The sequence below is a fragment of the Somniosus microcephalus genome, chromosome 16 (genome assembly GCF_052327205.1).
Source record: "Somniosus microcephalus isolate GS21.2 chromosome 16, FLI_Smic_1.0, whole genome shotgun sequence".
Classification (NCBI taxonomy): domain Eukaryota; kingdom Metazoa; phylum Chordata; class Chondrichthyes; order Squaliformes; family Somniosidae; genus Somniosus; species Somniosus microcephalus.
The window spans coordinates 55,621,322-55,647,134 of record NC_141002.1 but is presented as its reverse complement, the minus strand read 5'-3'; the positions used below and the strand labels follow the sequence as shown (position 1 = coordinate 55,647,134).

General features: G+C 42.2%; 1 protein-coding gene across 2 annotated transcripts in view; it reads left to right on the top strand.

Annotated features, from left to right (window-relative positions):
• The first annotated feature begins 246 nt into the window (after window positions 1-246).
• borcs5 (BLOC-1 related complex subunit 5) overlaps window positions 247-25,813 on the top strand; it is a 101,940-nt gene continuing 76,373 nt past the window's right edge. The window contains exon 1 of one of the 2 annotated variants that reach the window (XM_086009075.1): window positions 247-481. In XM_086009075.1, the coding sequence (XP_085865201.1) occupies window positions 262-481 (220 nt within the window). In that variant the 5' untranslated portion in view covers window positions 247-261. The remainder of the gene's footprint in view (window positions 482-25,813) is intronic. The other variant, XM_086009074.1, reaches the window with a different exon arrangement.

The following is a 25,813-nucleotide window of genomic DNA, read 5'->3' as shown; positions in this document are numbered from 1 at the left end:
TTATGTTTTTCTTTTCATATTCATTTTGTTTCTTTCTCACTTATTTATGGTTTTCTCTTTTAAGCTTTTCACTCTCCATTCCTTTTGATTATTGTCTATCTTGCTACTCTTCACTTTCCCCTTTCTCTTTTTTATTGTAGTTACCTCTCTGGTTTGTTCCAACAACCATGGGCAGATTAGAGGCTGTAGAGTCTGTGACCAGTGTTGTTTCATAACAAGATATGTTGTAGATGCTACCATATTAATTCTTATGGGCTGTGTATGTGTGTGTGTATATTTTTTAAAAGATCAAAAACTATGCCAGGATGTGTGTCATTTTTTTTTTCTTATTCAGCAACAAATTCTCCAGCGAAGCAAAGAGCTAAAATGGATGACATAATAGTTGTTGCTACAGGAACACAGCAACCTGTTCGAACCACCTGGAATGATCCAGATGTTATTAAGCTGCACGAAATTCCCACCTTCCAACCTCTGCTCAAAGGTAATGCTTACTTTCCTCTTTAGGTATTACCTGACTATAGTTGAATATAATTTACTTTCATTACGACTATATCTAGGACCATGAAGATATCACAAGTGCCCATCTAATCTAATTATTTGTTTATCCTTTTATCTACCCTTTTATTTCCCAAAATAAATCATTGTCCAGTTCTTAACACTTTATATTGGCTGTGTAATTGCTTCAGTCACTTTTACTGCTTCCAGATGTCTCATGGTGTTGCTCATACTAAGTCAGATTACACTATTGCAAAGGATGAGGCTGGAGAACATAAGAACATTGACATGAATCAGTCATTCATGAAAGAAAGACTTATGAAATAATACTGAGTAGCCTGCGGGTGGCGCTGTCCAGAGAGAGTATAAATACTCTGGCATGGGCCCAGCTTGCGCAGGACATTCTTAACAGGAACTAGTGAAGGACACAACTAGACCTCCATGTTGTAAAACAGTTCATTAAAGCTTTGTTTAACGCTTAGACCAAGTGCCTAGTAGTTTTCTTACGTCAAACATAACAATTAGGAGCAGGAGTAAGCCATATGGCCCTTCAAGCCAGCTCTGCCATTCAATAAGATCATGACTGATCTATGACCTCAACACCACTTTCCTGCCCTATGCCCATATCCCTTGATTCCCCTGGAGTCCAAAAATCTATCTCTCTGCCTTGAATATACTCAGCGACTCAGCATCCACAGCCCTTTGGGGTATAGATTTCCAAAGATTCACAACTCTGAGTGAAGAAATTCTCATCATCTCAGTCTTAAATGGCCTACCCCTTATCCTGAGACTATGCCCCCTAGTTCTAGACACGCCAGCCAGAGGAAACAACCTCTTAGCATCTACCCTGTCAATCCCCTTCAGGATCTTGTATGTTTCAATTCTATTACTTCTCATTCTTCTAAACTCCAGAGACTATAGGCCCATTCTACACAATCTCTCATCATAGGACAGCCCTCTCATCCCAGGAATCAATCTAGTGAACCTTTGTTGCACCGCCTCCTAAACAAGTATATCCTTCCTTAGATAAGGAGACCAAAACTGTGCACAGTACTCCAGGTGTGGTCTCACCAAGGCCCTGTACAATTGTAGCAAGACTTCCTTACTCTTATACTCCAACCCCCTTGCAATAAAGGCCAACATGCCAGTTGCCTTCCTTATTGCTTGCTGTACTTGCATGCTAGCTTTCTGTGTTTCTTGCACGAGGTCACCCAAATCTTTCTGAACACCAATATTTAAAAGTTTCTCACCGTTTAAAAAATATTCTGTTTTTCTACTCTTCCTACCAAAGTAAATTTCCCTACGTTATATTCCATCTGCCAACTTACTGCCCACTCACTTTATCTATATCCCTTTGCAGACTCTTTGTGTTCTCCACCTAGCTTTGTATCGTCAGCAAACTTGATACATTACACTCGGTCCCTTCATCTAGGTCATTAATATAGATTGTAAATAGCTGAGGCCCCAACACTGATCCTTGCGGCACCCCACTAGTTACAGCCTGCCAACCTGAAAAAGACCCGTTTATCCCTACTCTGTTTTCTGTCCGTTAACCAATCCTCTATCCGTGCTACTATATTACCCCCAACCCGTGAGCCCTTATCTTGTGTAACAATCTTTTATGTGGCACCTTATCAAATGCCTTTTGGAAATCCAAATCTACTACATCCACTGGTTCCCCTTTATCTACCTTGCTGGTTGCACCCTCAAAAAACTTTAATAAATTTGTCAAACATGATTTCCCTTTCATAAAACCATGTTGACTCTGCCTAATCATGTAATGATTTTCTAAGTGCCCTGATACCACTTCCTTAACAATGGATTCCAGCATTTTCCCGACAACTGATGCCAGACTAACTGACCTTTAGTTCCCTGTTTTCTCTCTCCCTCCTTTCTTGAATAGCAGTGTTACATTTGCTACTTTCCAATCTGCTGGGACTGTTCTAGAATCTAGGGAATTTTGGAAGATCAAAACCAATGCATCCATTATTTCTGCAGCCACCTTTTTTTTAGAACCCTAGGATGTCGGCCGTCAGGTCCAGGGGATTTTTCGGCTTTTAGTTCCATTAATTTCTCTAGTACTTTTTCTCTACTTACATTAATTACATCAAGTTCCTCACCCTCATTAGACCCTTGGTTCCCCACCATTTTCGGTATGCTTTTTATGTCTGCTGCTGTGAAGACAGATACAAAATATTTGTTTAACGTTTCTGCCATTTCCTTATTCCCCATAATAATTTCTCCTGTATCAGCCTCTAAGGGACCAACGTTTACTTTTGCTCTTTTTTACACACTTGTAGAAGTCCTTACAATCTGTTTTTATACTTTTTGCTAGTTTTCTCTCGTATTCAATTTTTTCCCTTTTTATCAATTTTATGGTCATCCTTTGCTGATTTCTGAAATTCTCCCAATCCTCAGGCTTACTACTATTCTTCGCAACATTATAAGCTTCTTCTTTCAATCTAATGCTATCCTTAACTTCTTTAGTTAGCCATGGATGGATCACTTTTTCTGTGGAGTTTTTGTTTCTCAATGGAATGTATTTTTGTTGAGAATTATGAAATATTTCTTTAAATGCTAGCCACTGCTTATCTACCGCCATACCTTTTTAATCTATTTTTCCAATCTACCTTAGCCAACTCGCCCCTCATACCTATGTAATTGGCTTTATTTAAGTTTAAGACACTAGTTTCGGACTTGGGCAAGTCACTCTGAAACTTAACGTGAAATTTTATCATATTATGATGACTCAGAATTTCACATTAAGTTTCAGCGTGATCATAATATGATAGAATTTCACATTAAGTTTCACATATTATGATCACTCTGCCCCAGAGGATCCTTTACTATGAGATTGCTAATTAACCCTGTCTCATTACACAATACAAGATCTAAAATAACCTGTTCCCTGGTTGGTTCCATGACGTATTGTTCCAGGAAACTGTCCCGAATGCATTCCATGAACTCGTCCTCCAGACTACCATTGCCAATTTGATTTGTCTAGTCTATATGAAGATTAAAATCCCCCACGATTATTGCATTACCTTTGTTACAAGCTCCTACTATTTCTTGATTAATATTCTGTCCAATGGTATAGCTACTGTTAGGAGGCCTATATACTACTCTCTCCAGTGTTTTCTGCCCCTTGTTATTCCTTATCTCCACCCTTACTGATTCTACTTCCTGATCTTCGGAGCTGAGATCCTTTCTCTCGACTGTCCTTATGTCATCCTTTATTATCAGGGCTACCCCCTCTCCTTTTCCATTCTGCCTGTCTTTTCACTTTGCACATCTCCACTGAGGATTTGGAACAAAGTTTGTAAGAGATCTCCTTCGAGACTGTGAAGTAAATGTTTTTGAGGGGCTTCTGGAAAATTATTGGTGTTTTTCTTCCCCATTGCAAGTAGACAGATAAATATATTTAGTTTCACAGTTAGATAAATAAATCTCTGCATGTTTCACAAGGAGGGAGTAGCTGTTTACACAGGACATCAAATGGGTACTCTGTTCTATCTGTTTAGAGTGTGGGTTTCTATAGTGAGGGCTAAGAAATATAGCACTTAAGAGTAGATTGAGATAACTTGTATCTTTTCTTCTTTACCAAATATCTCTGCAACAATAACATTACTAAAATGTTCTGCTTGACTAAAGATATTTATATTCAGAAACTCCCTGTAAATGTGAATAATGGTACAATCATTCCAGAATTTGCCATCCATATTATATGTGGGTTTTTTTTCTTGCTGGTTGCTTTGACAGACTGTTTCCAGTCAGAGGGGTCTAGAACAAGGGGACATAGATATAAGATTAAATGTAAGATATCTATGTCAGAAAGCAGGAGAATTTTTTATTTTATTTACAGAGTTGTGAGGCTGTGTAATACACTGGAGTTACTGATTTTTAAACTTTGCCCTTGGGATACGGGCAACGCGGGCAAGGCCGCATTTATTGCTCATCCTTCGTTGCCCTGAGAAGGTGGTGGTGGGCCACCGCCTTGAACAGCTGCAGTCCTTATGATGGTGTTCCCGTAATGGTGTTAGGCAGGGAATTCCAGGATTCTGGCCCAGTGATGATGAAGGAATGGCAATTTGTGTCCAAGTTAGGTTGGTGTGTGACTTGGAGGGGAACTTGGAGGTGATGGTGTTTCCACAGCATTGCTGCTCTTGTTCTTCATGGTGGCAGTGTTCGCAGGGGAGGGAGGTGCCATTGGAGCAACCTTGGTGAGTTGCTGCAGTGCATCCTGTAGATTGTACATATTACAGCTGCAAACTGCTCTGTCCTGGACGGTGTTGAGGTTCTTGAGTACTGTTGTGGCTACACTCACCCAGGTGAGTGCTGAGTATTCTGTCACACTCCTGACTTGAGCCTTGAAGATGGTGGAGAGGCTTTGAGAGGTCAGGGGGTGAGCTGCTTGTCCCAGAGTACCTAGCCTCTGTCCCGTTCTTGTAATCACAGTGTTGATATGGCTGGCCCAGTTCAGCTTCTGGTCAGTAGTGACCCCTAGGATGTTGATGGTGTGGGATTGCGTGCTGGTGGGGCTATTGACGATCAAGGGAAGATGGCTGTAGTTTCTCTTGTTCGTGATGGTCATTACCTAGAACTTATGTGATGTAAATGTTATCTGCCATTTGCCAGCCCAAGTTTTGGTGTTATCCAGGTCCTTTTATAGGCTGAAATGGGCTGCTTCAGTGAGATTGAAGCAGAGACTGTGTCAACGTGTAAGAACATATTAGATAGGTGGTGGAAGGAAGGGAGGGGGTAAACTGATATGGGAATAGCGTGAGCACTTGGGATTAGGACGTTTATGTGGAGGACAAATACAAACACTGACTAGTGGGGTTGAAGTTCTGTTTCCATGTTCTAATTTCCATGTAATTCTACGACTTTGTCATCATCATGTAAATAAAAGAAATACAATTGCTATAAGCATTTAGAATACATTACAAAATATAAATAAAAATTAAACAATGGCAAAATTTCAAAGGTGAGCCTATGTTAACACCGCAGTTAATAAATTATATGGGATCCTGGGCTTTAAAATAGAGGCATAGAGTACAAAAGCCAGGAAGTTAGGCTAAACCAAATAAAACACTAGTTTGGCTTCAGCTGGAGTATTGTGTCCGATTCTGGGCACCACACTTTAGGAAGGTCGTGAAGGTTTTGGAGAGGGTGCAGAAGAGATTTAGTAGAATGGTTCCAGGGATGAGGGAATACAGTTACGTGGATAGACTGGAGAAGCTGGGATTGTTCTCCTTAGAGCAGAGACGGCTAAGAGGAGATTCGATAGAGGTGTTTAAAATCATGAAGGGTTTAGATAGAGTAAATAAAGAGAAACTGTTTCCAATGGCTGGAGGGTCGATAACCAGAGGGCACAAATTTAAGGTGATTGGCAAAAGATGCGATGTGAGAAAAGCCTTTTTTACGCAACGAGTGGTTAAGATTTGGAACGCGCTGCCTGATGGGGCGGTGGATACAGATTCAATAGCCTTCAAAAGGGAATTGGATAAATACTTGAAGGAGAAAAAATTGCAGGGATATGGGGGAAAGGGACTAACTGGATTGTTCTTCGAAAGAGCCGATGGAGGCTCGATGGGCCGAATGGCCTCCTGTGCTGTACTATTCTATGAACAAACGGGAAGGGGGCAGGAAGGCAGAGGGATCGAGGGGGAGGGAGATATTTTGTTGTGAACTGTGGCTGGAGGCGCTCAGTTGGGCTCACTGTGGGTCACTACTGGTTGTACCTAGCAGGAAGTCAAACATGGCCTGGCATTAGAGGCAGCAGGACATCAAAATGAGGGTAAATCTTCAATAAAATAAATACAAATATATTAAAAGGTAATGTTCAATGTGAAAAATTATTAAGCAATAATCTTGAATGAAAACATTTGGAAAATGAAAAAAGTTAATCACATTTATGAACTTAAAACGTTAACATTTTAGAAAAAGGACTTGCCTGCAATAGCTGGAATCCAATGTGCAACGATTCAGAGCTGAGAAGACGATTATACTGCTCCTCCATCACCCAATGGCCAGAACCTGCAGCTACATTTAGATGGAGAGCAGTATTTTTGACCATATACTACTGCTATAAAATAACCACAATTGTGTCACACCAGGCGGTATACTTTACGTGACAAACAAGTTGGGATACCCTTAACATTGCCACCTACAGGTATTTCAGGTAAATGTGGACACTCTTATAATGGAGTTTTCAATGCAACTTGTACCGTGCGTAACAAATTTAATATGTTATAGATATGGATTAGCTTACCCTTAGCACCTCTTGAAGGGATAATTACTAGTCCTAGCCCCTTTAGGGCTACCCTGGATCAGGCGTATTCCCCAGATGTTCACTTTCAACTAAAGTTAGAGGTAGCCGAATCCTAAAGACGCTTAATTCGGTCTAAAGGTCCAGACTACCTCTCCCTAAAGGAAAGGAACAACCTGAAGATGTTACCGTCTTCCAGATATCACTTTTAATAAGTTTAGCTAGACTGTAATGTTCCGGATATTATGAGGGTCCGGAAAACTCCCCCAAAATTCTGCAGCTTCTCACCAAAGAGTGTACAGAGATTGAGTTTGCGAGTTTGATACAGAAGTACTATGTGAGACAATTCTAAAAATATATAGATTTATTGAAGAACCGACATGTAATTTACAGTTGGTGTTTCAATCGCAATATTAATAGTTCCAAATACGAAAAGCTTACAATTCTTATTATCAGAGATCCTTATTCTCAAATCTTAACTTCGTTACATTTTTACATTTCTTGGTCTTATTCCAGGATATCCACCAAAATCAAATACAATACCGTTAATCCCCGAGACTCAGAGTTGTAGACTTACAGAGCTTGCCTCTGAAGCCGAGAATCACTTTGCCCCTTCAAGCGAATCTATCTTCCCATTGGAAAGTTCAATTTTTATACCCTTTCTCAGTGGTATTTCCTTTGAAGTTTTCTGCTGATGTAAGCTAATTATCTGCTGGCCCCTGCTACTCTTACAGTTAGATCAGCTTGTAGCATTAAGAATTATGTCTCTACCCTTAGGTGTTCAAAGCTTATCATAAAAAATGGTGTGAAGCAGGTGCATCTATTTGATATCATTCTTACCAGTCTTCTCTCTGTGCCTTTTTACAACGTGTAAATTAAAAACACCTCAACCGGGTGCACCATTGTCTTCTTAGTTACCTCAACTGGTTGCAACACAGACTCGTGTCTCCTAGGTGTTCCAAGTTCAACACAAAAACCATGTGACGGCTGGTGCCTCCCCCACTTGATGCCATTCCCACGAAGGCATATGTTTCTTAATTTTCTGTGTTTGTTTACAAAGTGTACTTTAAAACACCTTAACAGGGTATACCATTGTGTTCTGTCCAAGGCGTCAGACTTTCAGGAACCTCCAACATCCTGTTTCAATAAGGCTATTGATTCAGTGTCAACAACTTATCTTATCTCAATAGCTTGTATGCTGTTTACAGCTTCTTCATTCTTAGGTTATTAGATTTTCAAGCCCAGTTTGTCATGTTACAAAGGCCAGAATATTTCATAGAATGGTGTATTTTTCTGAATATGACTTATTCCTTCACACTCTCAATCCTGCAACATCTACCACAGAGAAGGACAAGAGCAGCAATGTCACAGGAACACCATTACCTCTAAATTCCTCTCTAAGTCACACACCACCCTGACATAGACAAATGACATTCCTTCATTGTTCAGAGACTCATAGAAACTTACAGCACAGAAGGAGGCCACTTGGCCCGTCATGCCTGTGTTACTATGTCATAAACCTGGAATTCCTGGCCCAGCACCATTGCGAGAGCACCATCACCACAAGGACAGCAGTGGTTCACGGAGAAGGCTTTTCAGAGCAACTAGGGGATGGGCAATAAATGCAGCTTTCCCAGCGGTGCCCCCATCTGTGAGCAAATATTAAACAAAACTTCCCAATATGGAGAAAAGGAAAGTGGAAAGATCATGGGATACACTTGCCCAGTTCCAAGAGGCAGATTAAAGAATGGCATTGCTGAAATTTAGGAGCAAGTCTTTGGCCCTCATAGCTAGGTATGTGACTGGTTGGGAGGAAAATGGATCCATTTGCAAACACAAAATTAATTTTAGAAATGTAATCTTGTGAGAAAACCAGTTGTTAATATTACCCTGTTTGTCAGTTTAAAAAATCTAACCTGTTCAGGCATAATAAGGTTGATTTGAAAATTGCATTATCATTATGCATTTTTGTTCCTGTATTAACATTGGGAATGATTTTATATCTTGTAAAGACTAGCATCAAGTGTTTGTCAGAGCAGTGGTGAATGAGAAGGCCATATTTGCTAATCTTAAGGTGATTGAAATTCCCAATGAAATATTTCAAAATGTCTCGTTGATTTTTGACTTGGAACAAAACTTAGAGGAAGTAGAAAGAGAATTGAGGGACAGCTGGCGTGTTCAGGAATAAGTGGTCTTGTATTACTATCGGTATATATTAGAAAATATTGATATTTATGTTGAAAAATACAAATGATTAAATCACATTTTCTTACATTTTTAAAAACATTTTTTATTACAGTAATTAACACATTACATTCAAAGTATAGAGTACAAGGTATAACAAATGGTAGGTTGTAGACATTGATGAGCTTTACTGTTTGGCTGGGGTGGATGATCCTGGCGACTGATTCCAGGGAGTGGCAGTGGGTGCTAATACATCTCCCTGTGCTCACCTGCTGTCTCAGTGCTTGCTGGGTTTTGCCAGGGGTTTTACAGTCATCGTGTTCAGGTTGGTTGTAGCGGCAGTTGTATATTTACACCATCCCACCACAAAAGAAAATAACCAATTTGCATGGCGCAGTCTTTGAAGTCTCCTAACAAGTTCCTTTGAGCAGCCACTATCAATTCTTTTTGACTGCTGGTATTCAGTGCTTCTGTGCTTTGCAGTAATATAGTAGGCAGGCCCTCTTCTGTAGCCTGCACAGCACAGTACCCAGTTTCCCAGCACAATGCAACCTCACTACATTGGTCTGTAGTCAGACATGCTGTTTGCAACTGTCTTGATGTGGTTTCATGACCAGAAGTTAACAAACGGCACCAGCTGTAATTTCAATTTTAGTTTCTTTTCCACTCGTATCCCTCTCCTCAACCATAAGTTCATGATATTAGCTGGGCCATCAGAGAGTCTACAGGTTGGCTATGGTTTCCCCATTTGGGAGGGGTGCAGGCGCAGGACACGTTCTGATTAAAAAGAAGACACTGCAAATGCTGGAATTCAAAAATAAGAACAAGAAATGCTGGAAATAAATAACACCGCCATCAAAATTTGGCAGAGGAAAGATAGGTTAATATTTTAGAGATCCTTTTCTAGAAGCCAATTCAGTTCTGATGAAGGACCCTCTTGAAACATTAATGTGCCTTCCTCTTTTCAAATGCTAGCGCACCTACTGTGTATTTTCTGTTTTTATCACTCGTATGCAGCTGGTAGCTTTTGAAGCATAGGGAGGTTTCCTCTCTGCCCTCTTGGCTGGGGGATTCTGCATGTCACTGCATAGACATAAAAGTAGGAGAAGAAAATGTAATTGATAGGAGAGGATGGGAAATTGAGTGTGGGGCCTGGATGGCTGAAGACAGCTACCAGTGATGGGGAGCAGGGCTGCACAAGAAGCCAGAGTCAGAGGAACGTAGAGTTCTGGGGGGTTGTAGGGTTGGCGGAGGTTAGAGGTCGGGAGGGGTGAGGTTTGAAGGAATTTCAACATGAGGATGAGAATTTTACATTGGAGGTATTGGGGCCATTGCCGGTCAGTGGATACTGGGGTGAGATAGAATATGGGCAGTTGAGTTTTGGATGCCTTTTCATGGGATATGTGGAACATTCTTTGTTCCAGTCCTACTCAGGTTCCCTCCCTCACCTCTTTTATCCGTTCATTGATGACTGTATTGGTGCCGTTTCCTGCTCTCGCACTGAACGAGAAAATTTCATGCTTCCAATTTCCACCCTTCCCTCACCTTCACATGGTCCATCTCCAACTCTTCCCTTCCCTTCCTCGACTTCTCTGTCTCCATTTCTGGGGATAGGCTATCGACAAACATCCACTGATTCCCACAGCAATCTAGATTACGCTTCCTCCCACCCGCTTCCTGCGATGACTCTTCCATTCTCCCAGTTTCTCCGTCTCCGCCACATCTGTTCTGACGATGCCACCTTCCATACCAGTGCTTCCGATAGGTCTTCCTTTTTCCTCAACCGAGGATTCCCCTCTGGTTGACATGACCCTCGACCGTGTCCGTTCCATTTCCCGCACTTCTGCTCTCACCCCTTCCCCTCCGCTCCCTCCCAGAACCATGATAGGGTTCCCCTTGTCATCACCTTTCACCCCACCAGCCTCCACATTCAACGGATCATTCTCTGCCACCTCCAGTGTGATCCCACCACCAAACACATCTTTCCCTCCACTCCCCTTTCAGCATTCCGAAGGGCCTGCTCCCTCCGCAACACCCTAGTCCACTCCTCAATCACCCCCAACAGCCCTTCCACTCCCCACGGTACTTTGAGTTTTGGATGTACTGTTAAGCCACTTCCTCTTCTACAGAAGGGATCCCTGTGCATTTAATAGAAATGCTGACTGATGATTCCTCTTAATTCTCAAGGTTTTTATAGTTCCCAAATACACCCTCTTGTACCACTAGTAACAGTAGAAGAGATTCACTTTTCAGAATAAATTGGCCTCTTGAAGGTAGTATCACACAAGTGTTGCTCTCCCAGATGTAAGCAGGAGAAGTTACTTTCATTCTATCTTTAATTTAATGTATTTGTCTAAGTTGAACATGGAACAGCTATTTCTTTTAAAAATGTTTTTATATTGTGACTATACAGCACTACGAACAGTGATTTCCCAGAAATATGTAGCCACCCATACTGCTTGCATCTTGAGCAATGTTGTAATGATTTGACATATTCATAATGAACATTATTTGAATTGTGCCCAAAACCTATTGTAAAGCAGTCACATATTGAAGCTCTCCAAGGCTACTGTAACATTTTAGTGCCTAAATACATTTTTTTAACAGGTAATGGTCAATGGGGTACTAAGTTCTTGGGGGTAAGGTGGCAATACATTTACTCCCATCAGTGTCTTTCCACAGCAGCACTGTTGAGATTGGGAAATCCAGCTATGGGCGATTGCAGAAGTGAATTCATTTCCCAATACTCTGTGGCACACTGCTGCACTCCAGTGTGCTTTACCACCCGATGATCATTTTTACTTTTGTGTGCCAGGATTGCAGAGTTGTAATGTGTTCATTAAACACCACTGAATGAACATAAATATGCAGAGCAGTTGGAATACATACATATAAATATGAACAGTTAAAGTTTTTTTTTTTAATTACATTTATTTCTGGAGAAAATTGCATATTTTTCAAGCTATTGTAAAATTGTCTGCTGTTTATTTAGGCTTTAATGACTGTACAAGAACTCCTAGCTTTATATCCGGTACACCGAGAACTGATTCAGGAAGGAGGATGATTTAACTTCATATATAAACACTTTTTAGGGTGGAAATTTCTCAGTGTTATTTTTAAGAACTTGGTTAACTTGTAAAATCCCTGTGTGGGCTATCGTTGACTTTTTTTTTTATAAGTGAAGAATTTTACATGTTAAATTGTTAAAATAACACAAAGGTAACTGCTACCCTTTTAATCTCATCGAACTATGCTTTTATTCATGTACCTGTTTGATTACAAATGTTTGGAATCCTGGGTCAAGATAATTTGGAGGGACATTTTGAGAATGCATAAGCATTGACTAAAACAGAGAGTGGAAAATGGTGACCATGGTTTGGAGCTAAACTGTAAATCAAACAAACTGTTACATTGAGTCACTCTTTTATTTAAGTTTTCTGCTTCTTTGCAAGGATTCTTGGATAAAAGATGACAGCCATGTAATTCCTGGGAAGAGGGGCTGATCTGGGGTGGAGCAGCACTTCTTCCCACCTGCCCAATGCCAATTATCTTGAACCTTTTAGAAATCCAGGGGTCAGATTATTTTAAATATCGTGGGTGAGTGCCCAACTGTTTCCAGTGCCTGCCTGAGTCAAGGAGAAGGGGAGGAATTTTGTTGCGACACCTTGTTGCACCATAAGTGGGCTGACTGAGCTTCAGAACCATTAAGATATTTGACTTGTTCTCTTGGCTTCTGCAGTTGATGGCTCTGTAATTAATTGTGTGGCCAAAGCCAGTCTTTGAATTTTTTTAACTCTCGCCTCCTCCTGCACTCTGAGCCTGAGTAATGCTGGACGTAGGGGTCTCACGAGCATTCCTGGCACCCAGTGTTGCTAAAGGTGTAAATGAGGAAAATATATCTTGTAACATATTTTCTTTATTTACATCTCATTATAATTCCTCTACCCATTTGTGGGCAGGCATATTATAGGCCCACTGCTGAAAGCACCAGGTTATCTAATGGGGCAGTAAAAGGGTCAGAACCCTTGCAGATCCGCAATTCCCCTTTCCTCCATTTGGCAGTTCAATGCAAAACCACGGGTCTTGGGATTTTTAGGACCAATGTTTCCAAAGATTCATCTGGAGTATCAAAAAATGGTAGATGGTTGGACCCCTTTAGGAAAACCAGCCTTGACGCTGGGAGAACTCGCTGCTGTTTTTCAGATAGTGCCATGGGTTCTAGGATCCTTTATGTCCACTGAGCTGGCAGGCGGGATCTAGGGATTCTTATGTGAATAACAGCACCCCCTGACAATGGAGAATCCCTTTTAGCACTGCACTGAAATGTCGGCCTAAATTATGGGCTTGCGTCCGTTTTGGTGCTAGAAACCCTTTGACTCAGTGGCATGAATCCTGCCAGCACACACAAGGTTATTTTAAAGGATAAATGCCTCTGCTAAAATAGCAGCGAAGAGCAGTTTCAGATGAATGTGTTTGTGCTCTAGCATCGAGCAGTGCAATTTCAGGGCCATAATGTTAACTCACTGCAGAAGAGCAATTAGGTATAATTGATTAATACAGCTGATTACAAACAACACTTAATATTGTCAATAACAAAGATAGTTTGTCTCCGAGCCATGGGAAAATGACTGCTGATACAATGGACAGAAGGTGGTACGATAGCAAAATACTGCAGATGCTGGAAATCCGAAATAACAACAGAAATTGCCGGAAAAACTCAGCAGGTCGGGCAACATCGTGGAGAGAAATTTGAGTTGACGTTTCGGGTCGAAACCCTTCTTCAAAACTGGAAAGAAAAGAAAATAGATCGAAGGCAGGGCTGCGATCGAACAAAAGAAGTAAAAGAGACAATAAAAGGTATTCGAAACCAGATGAGATGGTAATAGGCCAGTGGAGACAAAAGACAGCTGAGATTAGGTGTGAAGTGTACTGGCAGGATAGGAGACAGCAGCCAGGTGGGAGAGAGAAACAAAAGGAAAGTGGGCGGGAAAGGAAGACCCAAAACAAAGGGGTGGAAAAAATTATAAGTAAAAAAGTAGTAGGGGCCGAGGTTATGATCTGAAATTGTTGAACTCGATATTGAGTCCGGAAGGCTGCAAAGTAGTTACGGAGGGATCGATTGAGCTGATTGGACTTGGGGCAGTGCTGAGGTAGGGTGTTTGTACCTGGAAAGGTAGGTATAGCTGGCAATAGTATATTGCTGTGAGTGACTGAGGTATGTTTTTCAGCTGTGTGTCATATTACTGCTGTTCACAAAAATTGATTCTGCCTATCTTTAATAAACCAAAAATGCTGGAAACACTCAGCAGGTCAGGGAGCATCTATGGAGAGAGGAGGGTAGGGTTGTTTCAGGTTGATAATCTTTTGTCCGAACCCTTGTTTTAAGCAAAATTAATTAAATTCTCCAGCTCAGGACAAGAACAGGAAGCAGCACTGACAGTCATCTGTGTACCAGAAGAAGAGGTCCGGGAGGGGACCTGAGTAGGACTGGAATAAAGAATACTCAGCATATCCTACAGAAAGCCAGACATGGGTATGACCCATGCGGGCTTCCATAACAACCCCTTTTATTTCGAGGAAGTGAGTGGAGTTAAAGGAGAAGCTGTTGAATGAGCGAGCAAGTTCAGCCAGGTGGTGGTGGGTGGAGACTGATTAGGCTGCTGTTCAAGGAAGAAGTGGAGGGCCTGAAGTCTTACCCTGGTGAGAGATGAAGAAAGACCGACGAAAGGTCATTGACTTGAACCGTTAACCTTACCTTCCTCTCTCCACAGGTGCTGCCTGACCTGCTGAGTCTTTCCAGCATTTTCTGTTTCCATTTTGGATTTCCAGCAGCTGCAGGCTTTGCTTTTTGTTTTACTATCAATCTTTAGTTTGATATTTAACCGGCCTGAGGTTAACACCTTTTTTTAATGGAGATCATGGACTATGGCTTTGTTGGCCTCTGTGTGAATCTGCCTAGCAAGCAATGAAGTTAACCCATCCACCACACATCTTAGACCACTGAGATTAATGATGAATTAAAATGTGATTTAGGATTCTGATATGTTTCCTCAAAATGACATTCATCTTGTTTTCAGGTGATTGTTAATACACCTGAAAGGAATAATAATTTTTTTTATTCTGATCAGGCATGGGATAAATGTAAGTTCTTTCTTTACTGACCTCCCTGAGATTGATGAGCATGATAAGTTGCCAGAAACAAACTAGAAAAATTAAATGACTGAGAAACAATGATATTTCCATTGCTATGGTTATATTTCAACCTAGTTGACTTAATCTGCAAGATATTGGAATCTGTTCTGGACAGAGTGACACACAGATGACCTGAGGGTAGTTTAGCAATATGTTCTTAGTATGGGGCTGCAAGAAGCAGTTGTACAATATTACAATCTGTAGAGGGAGATCTTGAGCTTTTTTCAGTTTTTAAATATAAAGAGGTTAGGTTGATTTTCTACTGTGACTTATATATATAAATGTTGAAACCAAAACAAATCATTAGAAATATCACCAGGTCACATTTTAGAAGTTGAATGTGCTAAAATGGCACAGTAGAGCCTTGTTAAAATGTGATTTTTGGCACCTAGCCAGCTAAATAACACTTTTTAAAGAGAGAATGTTACAGAGAGGATCCTTAAATGAGTGCTGTAAGGAAACACTGATGTTTTACCAGCTGGATTGGTGGTGCTGCACACTGGGAACTGTGTGTGAGGCCTCATTTGTTCCCTCTCTCAATCCCACAACCTACGTGTTTTGAGTGAACTCGGTAATACTTGCTAATGGGAAGTTAGCACCTGCTATTAATACAAGTTTAATGTAGATTTGAAAATTATGTTTTAGTTGTATTAGAACTGACTGAGGAAGGGACTGAGTGGTGCAGTGGTTCCTTATATTGCCCTTTCATCTCTAGTCCAAACCAGTGGGATGAAAATCCTCTTTCCTTTTCTCTCAGACTCTGCTTTCAAAACTCAACTTGTTCTTTAAAAAAAAATCAAAATTGAAACGAGATAAGCTCTCTCTCTCTCTCTCTCTCTCTCTCTTTCTCCCTCCCTCCCTCCCTCTCTTTCTCTTCCCTGCCCCCTCCCCCACAGTTATACATGTTAGAAATTAGAATCTCAGCCTGGAAGCCATTAACAATTAATGTTTTCTAACTGTCAACAAAACACTGGTGAGCTAATTAGCTGACTTCAAGATTCAACTGATTTTCTTTTCAAAAATGAAGTCACATTACATAAAGACATACCTTCCCCCTTCCCCTCCCTTTCATCCAAAACTCTGCTGCCCGTGTCCTAACTCGCACCAAGTAATGAAGGCATTAAAAGGCACTAAAGATAATGCAATAGATATATTTAATCATGTTACAGTATTGGGAAATATGTAATTTAAAAAAATTCTTTTTAAACCTTATTTTGGACATTAGAAATTTCAGCTACTGAAGGGAAAATGGTGGGTGAAAAATAAATTTCATCAAGTATTTTGAGAGAATACTGGGAACCCAGTTGCCAGACTGAACAATCAGAGGGATAGAGTTTACATAGGCGGTTTCAATTAGAAATGTGGCCATAGGAGTTTATAATGGAAACTTTGACACAGAAACTGTGACAAAAACAGGAAACCAAGTGGCATAAACAGTAAGTGTGCACAGCCATAAGATTTTTAATGTATTACAGATGCATATTTACACCTCGCAGGGCATTACATACAGGAAGTCGAGACCAATTGTAGTCTTAAGAAGAAGCAGGCTTAGAGAGCAGGAGATAAACTGGCCAGAGTGCACCTGCGGAATTCAGTCTCCAATTGAAGGCATATATTCTGTCCTTATTTTAATGTTACTTTGATTTTATATTATTACTTATAATTAAATACCAAAACTTAGACCAGTTAGGACAGCAGAGAAGTAGAGTTGGTTAGAGCATATGGTTCCCTGTTGTAATGGCTGAGGAACTGGGAGATGCACATGTGAGGCACTGCAGTGCCAACACTGGCAGGAGGGTGTAATTACAATGTGACAAGTTTACATAGGCAGTTTCCATTGTAAATATGGATTTAGGAATTTATAATATAAATATGACAATATATTGCTTTAATAGTGACTGAAGTGCATGCAGATATATATTTGATCTATTGTGGTGTTGCTCACTGAAAAAGAAACTGCGTGCCTCTGTCCCTAGAATTGTATGCATGCAATAATGACCTGTGTTTGTCTTTTAATCTTTGTGTTCCTCTCTATCTTTTTGTCTGTTGCTAACCATAATATCAAAATAAATTCTTATTTTTCTGTCTGTGTAGAAATAGAGAGAGCAAAGAGTCGGTTAAGTATTTTGGTGGTAAATTGGATACATCAATTCTATTCAATGGGCTATTTCATTTGCATGTCTTCAACAGTATGCTGTATGTTGACTCCTATCTACTGTTCTCTATAATCCAGAGATTTAAGCACATAATCTAGGCTGACACTTCAGTGCAATACTGAGGAGGTGCTGCAGTATTCAAAGTGCCATCTTTCGATGAGATGTTAAACTGAGGCCTCATGTTGGGTAGATGTGAAAGATCCCATGGCACTATTTTGAAGAAGAGCAGGGGAGTTCTCTTTGTGTCCTGGCCAATATTTCTCCCTCAACCAACATCATTATTTCATTGCTGTTTGTGGGATCTGCTGTGTGCAAATTGACTGCCGTGTTTCCTACATTACAACAGTGACTACACTTCAAAAGTACTTCCCTGGCTGTAAAGTGCTTTGGAATGGCCTGAGGTTGTGAAATACGCAATATCAATGCTTGTTCTTATAAGAGAAGTGGTTAGCTTATAAATGAGAATTAGGAGTATATCGGGAATATGAAAAAGAGAAAGGAGATGTGAGTCCAGGCAACAACTGGGAGGTTTTAGTGCTCACCGTTGGTAGGCAGAGAGTGACTATGAACTGGAAAGCACAGTGTGGAAGTCTGATGGGAGAAAGAAAAATTGAGAAGATAGTCATTACTGTAATTGGAAAGTCGGAAAATGTATTTAGAATTAATGATCAAATGCCTATTGTGCCATTCTTTATTGCCAGCTATCTGGGGAACGAAAGTTTTTTGTTACAGGAGTTGCACATGCATTAGTTAGAATTGCTGTCGCCTACAGAAAAATGTGTTATAAATTCTCTTGGCAGTCGCACAATACATTTCAATTGCAGTAATAAGTATAGTTGCATTGTATATGATGACTGCATTTATTGTAACAATAAGATTGTAACAACTTCTGATGCTCAGAAAATTGAGCAGTTGTTTAAAACCATGGCTTTCATTTTTTTGGGGGGGGGGCGGGGAGCTCAGGTTTTTCCCAAAAATTCTCATGGGCTCTTGCATCCTTCTAGCTAAGGATACTGGTACCAGTAAGTATGCAAATAAAGATTATTTTGCTTTTCTTTATTTCTGTTTCTCTATCTTCTTTACTTTTTTCTTTTTTACTTCTGTTTTTTTTTCTTTTTCACTTTTCTCTTTTTCTCCTTCACTTCTGCCTGTTTCATTTGTTTCTGTATCTCTCTCCTACTTTGCTTCTATCTTTTTTACTGTCTGTGTCTCCTGTGTTTCTGTTGTCTCTCCCGTTATTCACTTCTGTCTCTCTGCCGATCTCTCTCTTTCTCTCCTTTTTCATTTCTCTCTCTCCTCTGTTTCTGTCCCTCTATCTCTTTCATTTCTGTCTCTTCTCCTTTACTTCTTATCCTGGTTCTCTCTCTCTCTCTCTCTCTCTCTCCTTTCCTGCTCTCTCCATTTTGCTGTTTTCCCTCTTATTAAAAAAACACATACACTCATATTAATGCTATATAAATTAGGTATATCTTTTGAAAATTAAAACATTGTAATAAACAGCAGATTGCAATCAGTACAAAATCCGTCACGGAATAGCTGCACATTCAACAAGAATCAATAAGACATAAGAACATAAGAAATAGGAGCAGGAGTAGGCCAATCGGCCCCTCGAGCCTGCTCCGCCATTCAATAAGATCATGGCTGATCTGATCCTAACCGCCAATCTAATATCACAGAAACATCTCCTGAATCTAACATAATTTGACACACGAAATAGGAGCAGGATCAGGCTACACGGCCCCTGGGCCCGCTCCGCTACCCACAGGGCCATGTCCGATCCGAACCTAGACTCATGTCCAAATTCCTGCCCGCTCCCCGTAACCCTTAATTCCCTTTACTTCTAGGAAACTGTCTATTTCTGTTTTAAATTTATGTAATGATGTAGCTTCTACAGCTTTTTGGGGCAGCATATTCCATGGACCTACCACCCTCTGAGTGAAGTAGTTCCTCCTCATCTCAGTTTTGAAAGAGCAGCCCCTTATTCTAAGACTATGCCCCCTAGTTCTAGTTTCACCCATCATCGGGAACATCCTCTCCGCATCCACCCGATCCAACCCCTTCACAATCTTTTATGTTTCAATAAGATCGCATCTCATTCTTCTGAACTCCAATGAGTAGAGTCCCAATCTACTCAACCTCTCCTCATATGTCCATCCCCTCATCCCCGGGATTAACCGAGTGAACCTTCTTTGTACTGACTCGAGAGCAAGTATGTCTTTTCTTAAGTATGGACACCAAAACTGTATGCAGTATTCTAGGTGCGGTCTCACCAATACCTTGTACAACTGAAGCAATACATCCCTATTTCTATATTCTATCCCCCTAGCAATGAAAGCCAACATTCCATTGGCCTTCTTAATCACTTGCTGCACCTGCATACTAACCTTTTGAGTTTCGTGCACCAGGACCCCCAGATCCCTTTGTACTTCAGTACTTTCCAGTTTCTTGCCATTAAGATAATAGCTTGCTCTACGATTTTTCCTGCCAAAGTGCATAACCTCACACTTTCCAGTATTGTATTCCATCTGCCAAATCTCTGCCCACTTACTTAGCCTGTCTATGTCGCCTTGCAGGTTTTTTATGTCCTCCTCACTCACTACTTTCCCTCCCATCTTAGTATCATCTGCAAACTTTGATATGTTACACTCGGTCCCCTCCTCCAAATCGTTAATATAGATTGTAAAGAGTTGGGGACCCAGCACCGACCCCTGCGGAACACCACTAGTTACTGATTGCCATTCTGAGAATGAACCATTTATCCCAACTCTCTGCCTTCTGTTAGATAGCCAATCCTCTACCCATGCCAGAATATTACCCCCAATCCTGTGATTTTTTTATCTTAAGCAATAATCTTTTGTGTGGCACCTTGTCAAATGCCTTTTGGAAGTCTAAATACACTACGTCCACTGGTTCCCCTTTATCCACCCTATATGTTACTTCCTCAAAGAACTCCAGCAAATTTGTCAAACATGACTTCCCCTTCATAAAACCATGCTGACTTTGTCCTATTAAATGATGATTATCCAAATGTCCTGTTACTGTCTCCTTAATAATGGACTCCAAAATTTTACTTACCACAGATGTTAGGCTAACCGGTCTATAGTTTCCAGCCTTCTGTCTACTGCCCTTTTTAAATAAGGGTGTTACATTAGCAGTTTTCCAATCTGCCGGGACCTTTGCTGAGTCCAGGGAGTTTTGGAAAATTATTACCAATGCATCCACAATCCCTACCGCCACTTCCCTCAAGACCCTAGGATGTAAGCCATCAGGTGCAGGTGATTTATCCGCCTTGAGTCCCATTATTTTACTGAGTACCACTTCCTTAGTGATTTTGATCGTGTTTAACTCCTCCCCCCCCCATAGCCCCCTGTTTGTCCAGTGTTGGGATATTCTTAGTGTCCTCTACTGTAAAGACTAATACAAAATATTCATTGTGTTTTTGCCATCTCCATATTTCCCACCATTAATTTCCCGGTCTCATCCTCTAAGGGACCAACATTTACTTTAGCCACCCTTTTTTCTTTTTATATAACTATAAAAACTCTTACTATCTGTTTTTATATTTTTTGCTAATTTACTTTCATAATCTATCTTCCCTTTCTTAATCAATCTTTGTTACTTTTTGCTGTCTTTTAAAGTTTTCCCAATCCTCTATCCTCCCACTAGATTTGGCTACCTTATATGCCCTCGTTTTTAGTCGAATACTATCCTTAATTTCTTTACTTAGCCACGGATGGCTGTCTTTTCTTTTACACCCTTTTCGTCTCAGTGGAATATATATTTTTTCGAAGTTGTAAAATAACTCCTTAAATGTACACCACTGATCATGTATCGTCTTACCCTTTAATCTATTTTCCCAATCCACTCTACTCAATTCCGCTCTCATACCTTCATAGTCTCCTTTATTCAAGCTTAGCACGCTTGTTTGAGATCCAACCTTCTCACCCTCTAATTGAATATGGAATTCAACCATGTTATGGTCACTCATTCCAAGTGGATCCTTTACTAGGACATTTTTAATTAATCCTGTCTCGTTACACAGGACCAGATCTAAGGTTGCTTGCCCCCTGGTCGGTTCAGTTACATACTGCTCAAGAAACCCATCCCTAATACACTCAATGAACTCATCCTCAAGGCAGCCCTGCCCAATTTGATTTGTCCAATTAATATGATAGTTAAAATCCCCCATAATTATAGATGTTCCCTTATTACAAGCCTCAACTATTTCCTGATTGATACTCCGTCCAACAGAGTTGCAACTGTTCGGAGGCCTATAGACTACGCCCACTAGTGTTTTTTTCCCCTTATTATTCCTTACCTCCACCCAAACTGTTTCATTATCCTGATCTTTTGACCCAATATCATTTCTCTTTATTACAGTGATTCCTTCCTTTATTAACATAGCCACCCCACCTCCCCTTCCTTCCTGCCTGTCCTTCCTGATCGTTAAATAACCTGGTATGTTTAATTCCCAGGCATTGTCACCCTGCAGCCATGTTTCTGTAATGGCCACAAGATCATACCCATATGTAGTTATTTGTGCCATTAACTCGTCTATTTTGTTACGAATGCTACGTGCATTCAGATAGAGAACTTTCAAATATGTTTTGTGACACTTAGTTCCTGCTTTTGCCCTTTTTATTACTTTACCTTTTACTCCATACCTTCTGCCCCTTCCTGACATGCTCTGGTTTTTAATTTCCCCACTGCTACCTAAGTCTATGACCTTCTCTGTTGTCATTTGTATTATTTGCTCTCTAGGAACCCCCCCCCCCCACTAGTTAGTTTAAAGCCCTCTCTACAGCCCTAGTTATATGATCCGCCAGGACTCTAGTCCCAGCACAGGCCAAGTGAAGCCCGTCCCAACGGAACAGCTCCCTCCTGCCCCAGTACTGGTTCCAGTGTCCCAGGAAGCAAAACCCATTTCTCCCACACCAGTCTTTGAGCCACGCATTTAACTCTCTAATTTTATTTGTCCTAGCCAAATTCGCTCGTGGCTCAGGTAATAATCCAGAGATTATTACCCTTGAGGTTCTGTTTTTTAATTTGACCCCTAGCTGCTCATACTCCTTTAACAGAACCGGCTTCCTAGTCCTAGCTACGTTGTTTGTACCAACATGGACCACGACAACTGGATCCACCCCTTCCCACTGCAAGTTTCTTTCCAGCCCAGAGGAGATGTCCTTAACCCTGGCACCGGGTAGGCAACACAGCCTTCGGGACTCTCACTCTCGGCTGCAGAGAACTCTATCTATCCCCCTAATAATACTATCCCCTACCACTACAACATTTCTAGTTACTCCCCCCTCTTGAATGGCCCCCCGTTCCACAGTGCTGTGGCCAGGTTGCTCATCCTCCCTGCAGTCCCTGCTCCCGTCCCCACAGGGAGTAAGAACCTCGAACCTGCTGGACAAGAGCAAGGGCTGCGGCTCCTCCAGGTCTACCTCCTGGATCCCTGTACCTGCCTCACTTGTAGTCACACCGTCCTGTCCCTGACCATGGGCTACATCTGAATTAATTAACTTCATAGGTGTGATCACCTCCTGATACACAGAGTCCAGGTACTTCTCCCCCTCCCTGATGTGTCGCAGTGTCTAAAGCTCAGACTCCAGCTCATCAACACGGAGCTGGAGTTCCTGTAGCAGCAGACACTTGTCACAGACGTAATCACCGTGAGCCTCAATGGGGTTCACCGGCTCCCATATCTCGCAACAGTAACACATCACCTGCTCCATTCTATGTAATTAATTAAATTTTTATTGTTAGTTATGGACACCCTCTGCCCGATTATAGATGCTAGTATCCCCTTTAATTAATTGGATTTAATTTAAATCAATCCCTCTAATTACACCAGTTAAATGGTTTACCAACAGTCACTCTGCACCAGAAAGGCCTTATTAACTACAACCCACAGAGTTAAAGTTTGAAAAGAGCAACTCACACACTTGCCCAAACTCACAGCACTCTCTGCAGACTCACACTCAGTGCTTGCTTGCACTAGCCTGGTCTTTTTATACTGTTTGTTTGTTTACAGCCAAATGAGTCACCCCTGCTGATTGGTTAGAAAACTGGTTTCCACTGCCTGCTGTGCCAATTTACTCCTACTGCAGTGTAACCTTGTTTTACTCTTAAACCAACAGAATCGCAAATATTTAACTTTTCCCCTTTACTTAAACTGATTATGTAATCTTATCAAGAATGATTTAAAGAGAAATAACAATTAAAGAACTCTCACACTTACCCAAACTCACAGCACTCTCTGCAGACTCTGGGGTATCTATCCCCAATTATGTAACTTGAGTATATCCAATATAACAAACATCCCTCCTATGTTAAACTATTGGGAATATGATGCGCTATCAATAACTCAAAAGACTGAGATTAAGCGAGTAATTAACAGGCTTTTATTAACAAGAGAATGAAGGTGTGCCTCGAGTGGTCGACCGGTCCAGAATACAAAGGGGCTGTGGAGCAGTCACCTTTATACCTGGATTCGTGGAAGGAGTCAGCCGAGGCATGTACAGGCATGTACACAGTGGAATACAAACAGTGGTTTACCATATTCACCCCTTGTTTAAAATTGAGTCCGGCGGGGTGAAGTGTATTAAAAGTTAGTGTATTGGAGTCTCTCCGGAGGTCTTGTCTGCCGCTGTGATCGACGTGGCGACGGCAGGGGTAGTGAAGCTTCCGGCGTCGAGTCCCGCGTAGGCTGGGGCACTGGTGTGTAGTCCTCGTAGATGTCGAGCGGGTTGCGGGGCCCAGGCCTGCCATCTGCTGGGGCTGGATATCGGATCGTGGGGGGGGGGTGGTAGTGGGTTACTGCGGCCCCCGAGGGTGCGAGGTCTCTTATGGAGACTGTGTCCTCCCGCCCGTCCGGGTACGCAATGTAAGCATACTGGGGGTTGGCGTGGAGGAGGTCAACCCTCTCGACCAGGGGGTCCGTTTTATGGGTCCTCGTGTCTTCTCAGTAGGACCGGCCCTGGGGACGTCAGCCATGGCGGTAGCGATGTCCCCGATGTGGACTTCCTTGGGAAGACAAATATTTTCTCATGAGGGGTGGCGTTAGTGGCGGTGCAGAGCAGTGACCGAATAGAATGGAGCGCATCGGGGAGCACATCCTGCCAGCGGGAGGTCAGAAGGCCCCTAGACTTTAAGGCTAGCAGGGCGGCCTCCCAAACTGTCGCATTCTCTCTTTCCACCTGTCCGTTCCCCCGGGGGTTGTAACTGGTGGTTCTGCTTGTGGCAATACCCCTAGCTAGCAGGTACTGACGGAGTTCGTCGCTCATAAACGATGAGCCCCGGTCGCTATGGATATAGCTGGGGAAACTGAACAGGGTGAAGAGGTCATTCAGACATTTAATGACCGTGGCACTGGTCATGTCCGGGCAGGAGATGGCGAATGGGAAACGGGAGTACTCATCAATAATATTGAGGAAGTACACATTGCGGTCGGAGGAGGGGAGAGGCCCTTTAAAATCAATGCTCAGGCGCTCGAAGGGGCGAGTGGCTTTTATCAGGTGAGCCCTGTCTGGTCTATAAAAGTGCGGTTTGCACTCAGCGCAGACTTGGCAGTTCCTGGTCATGGTCCTGACCTCCTCAATGGAGTAAGGCAGGTTGTGGGCCTTGATGAAGTGGAAGAACCTGGTGATCCCCGGGTGGCAGAGGTCATTGTGGAGGGCCCGCAGTCTATCGATCTGCACGCTGGCGCAGGTGGCACGCGATAGAGCATCCGGGGGTTCATTGAGCTTCCCGGGCCGGTACAAGATCTCATAATTGTAGGTGGAAAGTTCGATTCTCCACCTCAAGATCTTGTCGTTTTTGATTTTGCCCCTCTGCTTGTTGTTAAACATGAAAGCAACTGAACGCTGGTCAGTGAGCAGGGTAAATCGTTTTCCGGCCAGGTAGTGCCTCCAATGACGCACAGCCTCCACAATAGCCTGGGCCTCCTTCTCAACAGCGGAGTGTCTGGTCTCCGGGCCTTGGAGGGTTCGTGAAAAGAAGGCCACGGGTCTCCCCGCCTGATTGAGGGTAGCGGCCAGGGCAAAGTCGGACGCGTCGCTTTCCACCTGGAAGGGGATGGATTCGTCCACTGCGTGCATGGTGGCTTTGGCAATGTCTTCCTTGATACGGTGGAAGGCTAAGCGGGCCTCTGCCGTCACGGGAAAAGAGGTGGACTTGATCAGCGGACGGGCCTTGTCCGCATAGTAGGGGACCCACTGGGCGTAATAAGAGAAAAACCCTAGGCACCTCTTCAGGGCCTTGAGGCTTTGGGGCAGTGGGAGTTCCATAAGGGGACGCATCCGGTCGAGGCCGATGACTCCGTGTTCCACAACACAGCCAAGGATGGCGAGGCGGGTTGTGCGGAATATGCACTTCTCCTTGTTATACGTCAGGTTGAGGAGTTTGGCAGTGCAGAGGAATTTTTCGAGGTTTGCGTCATGGTCCTGCAAGTCATGGCCGCAGATGGTCACATTGTCCAGATATGGGAAAGTGGCCTGCAACGCATTTTGATCGACCA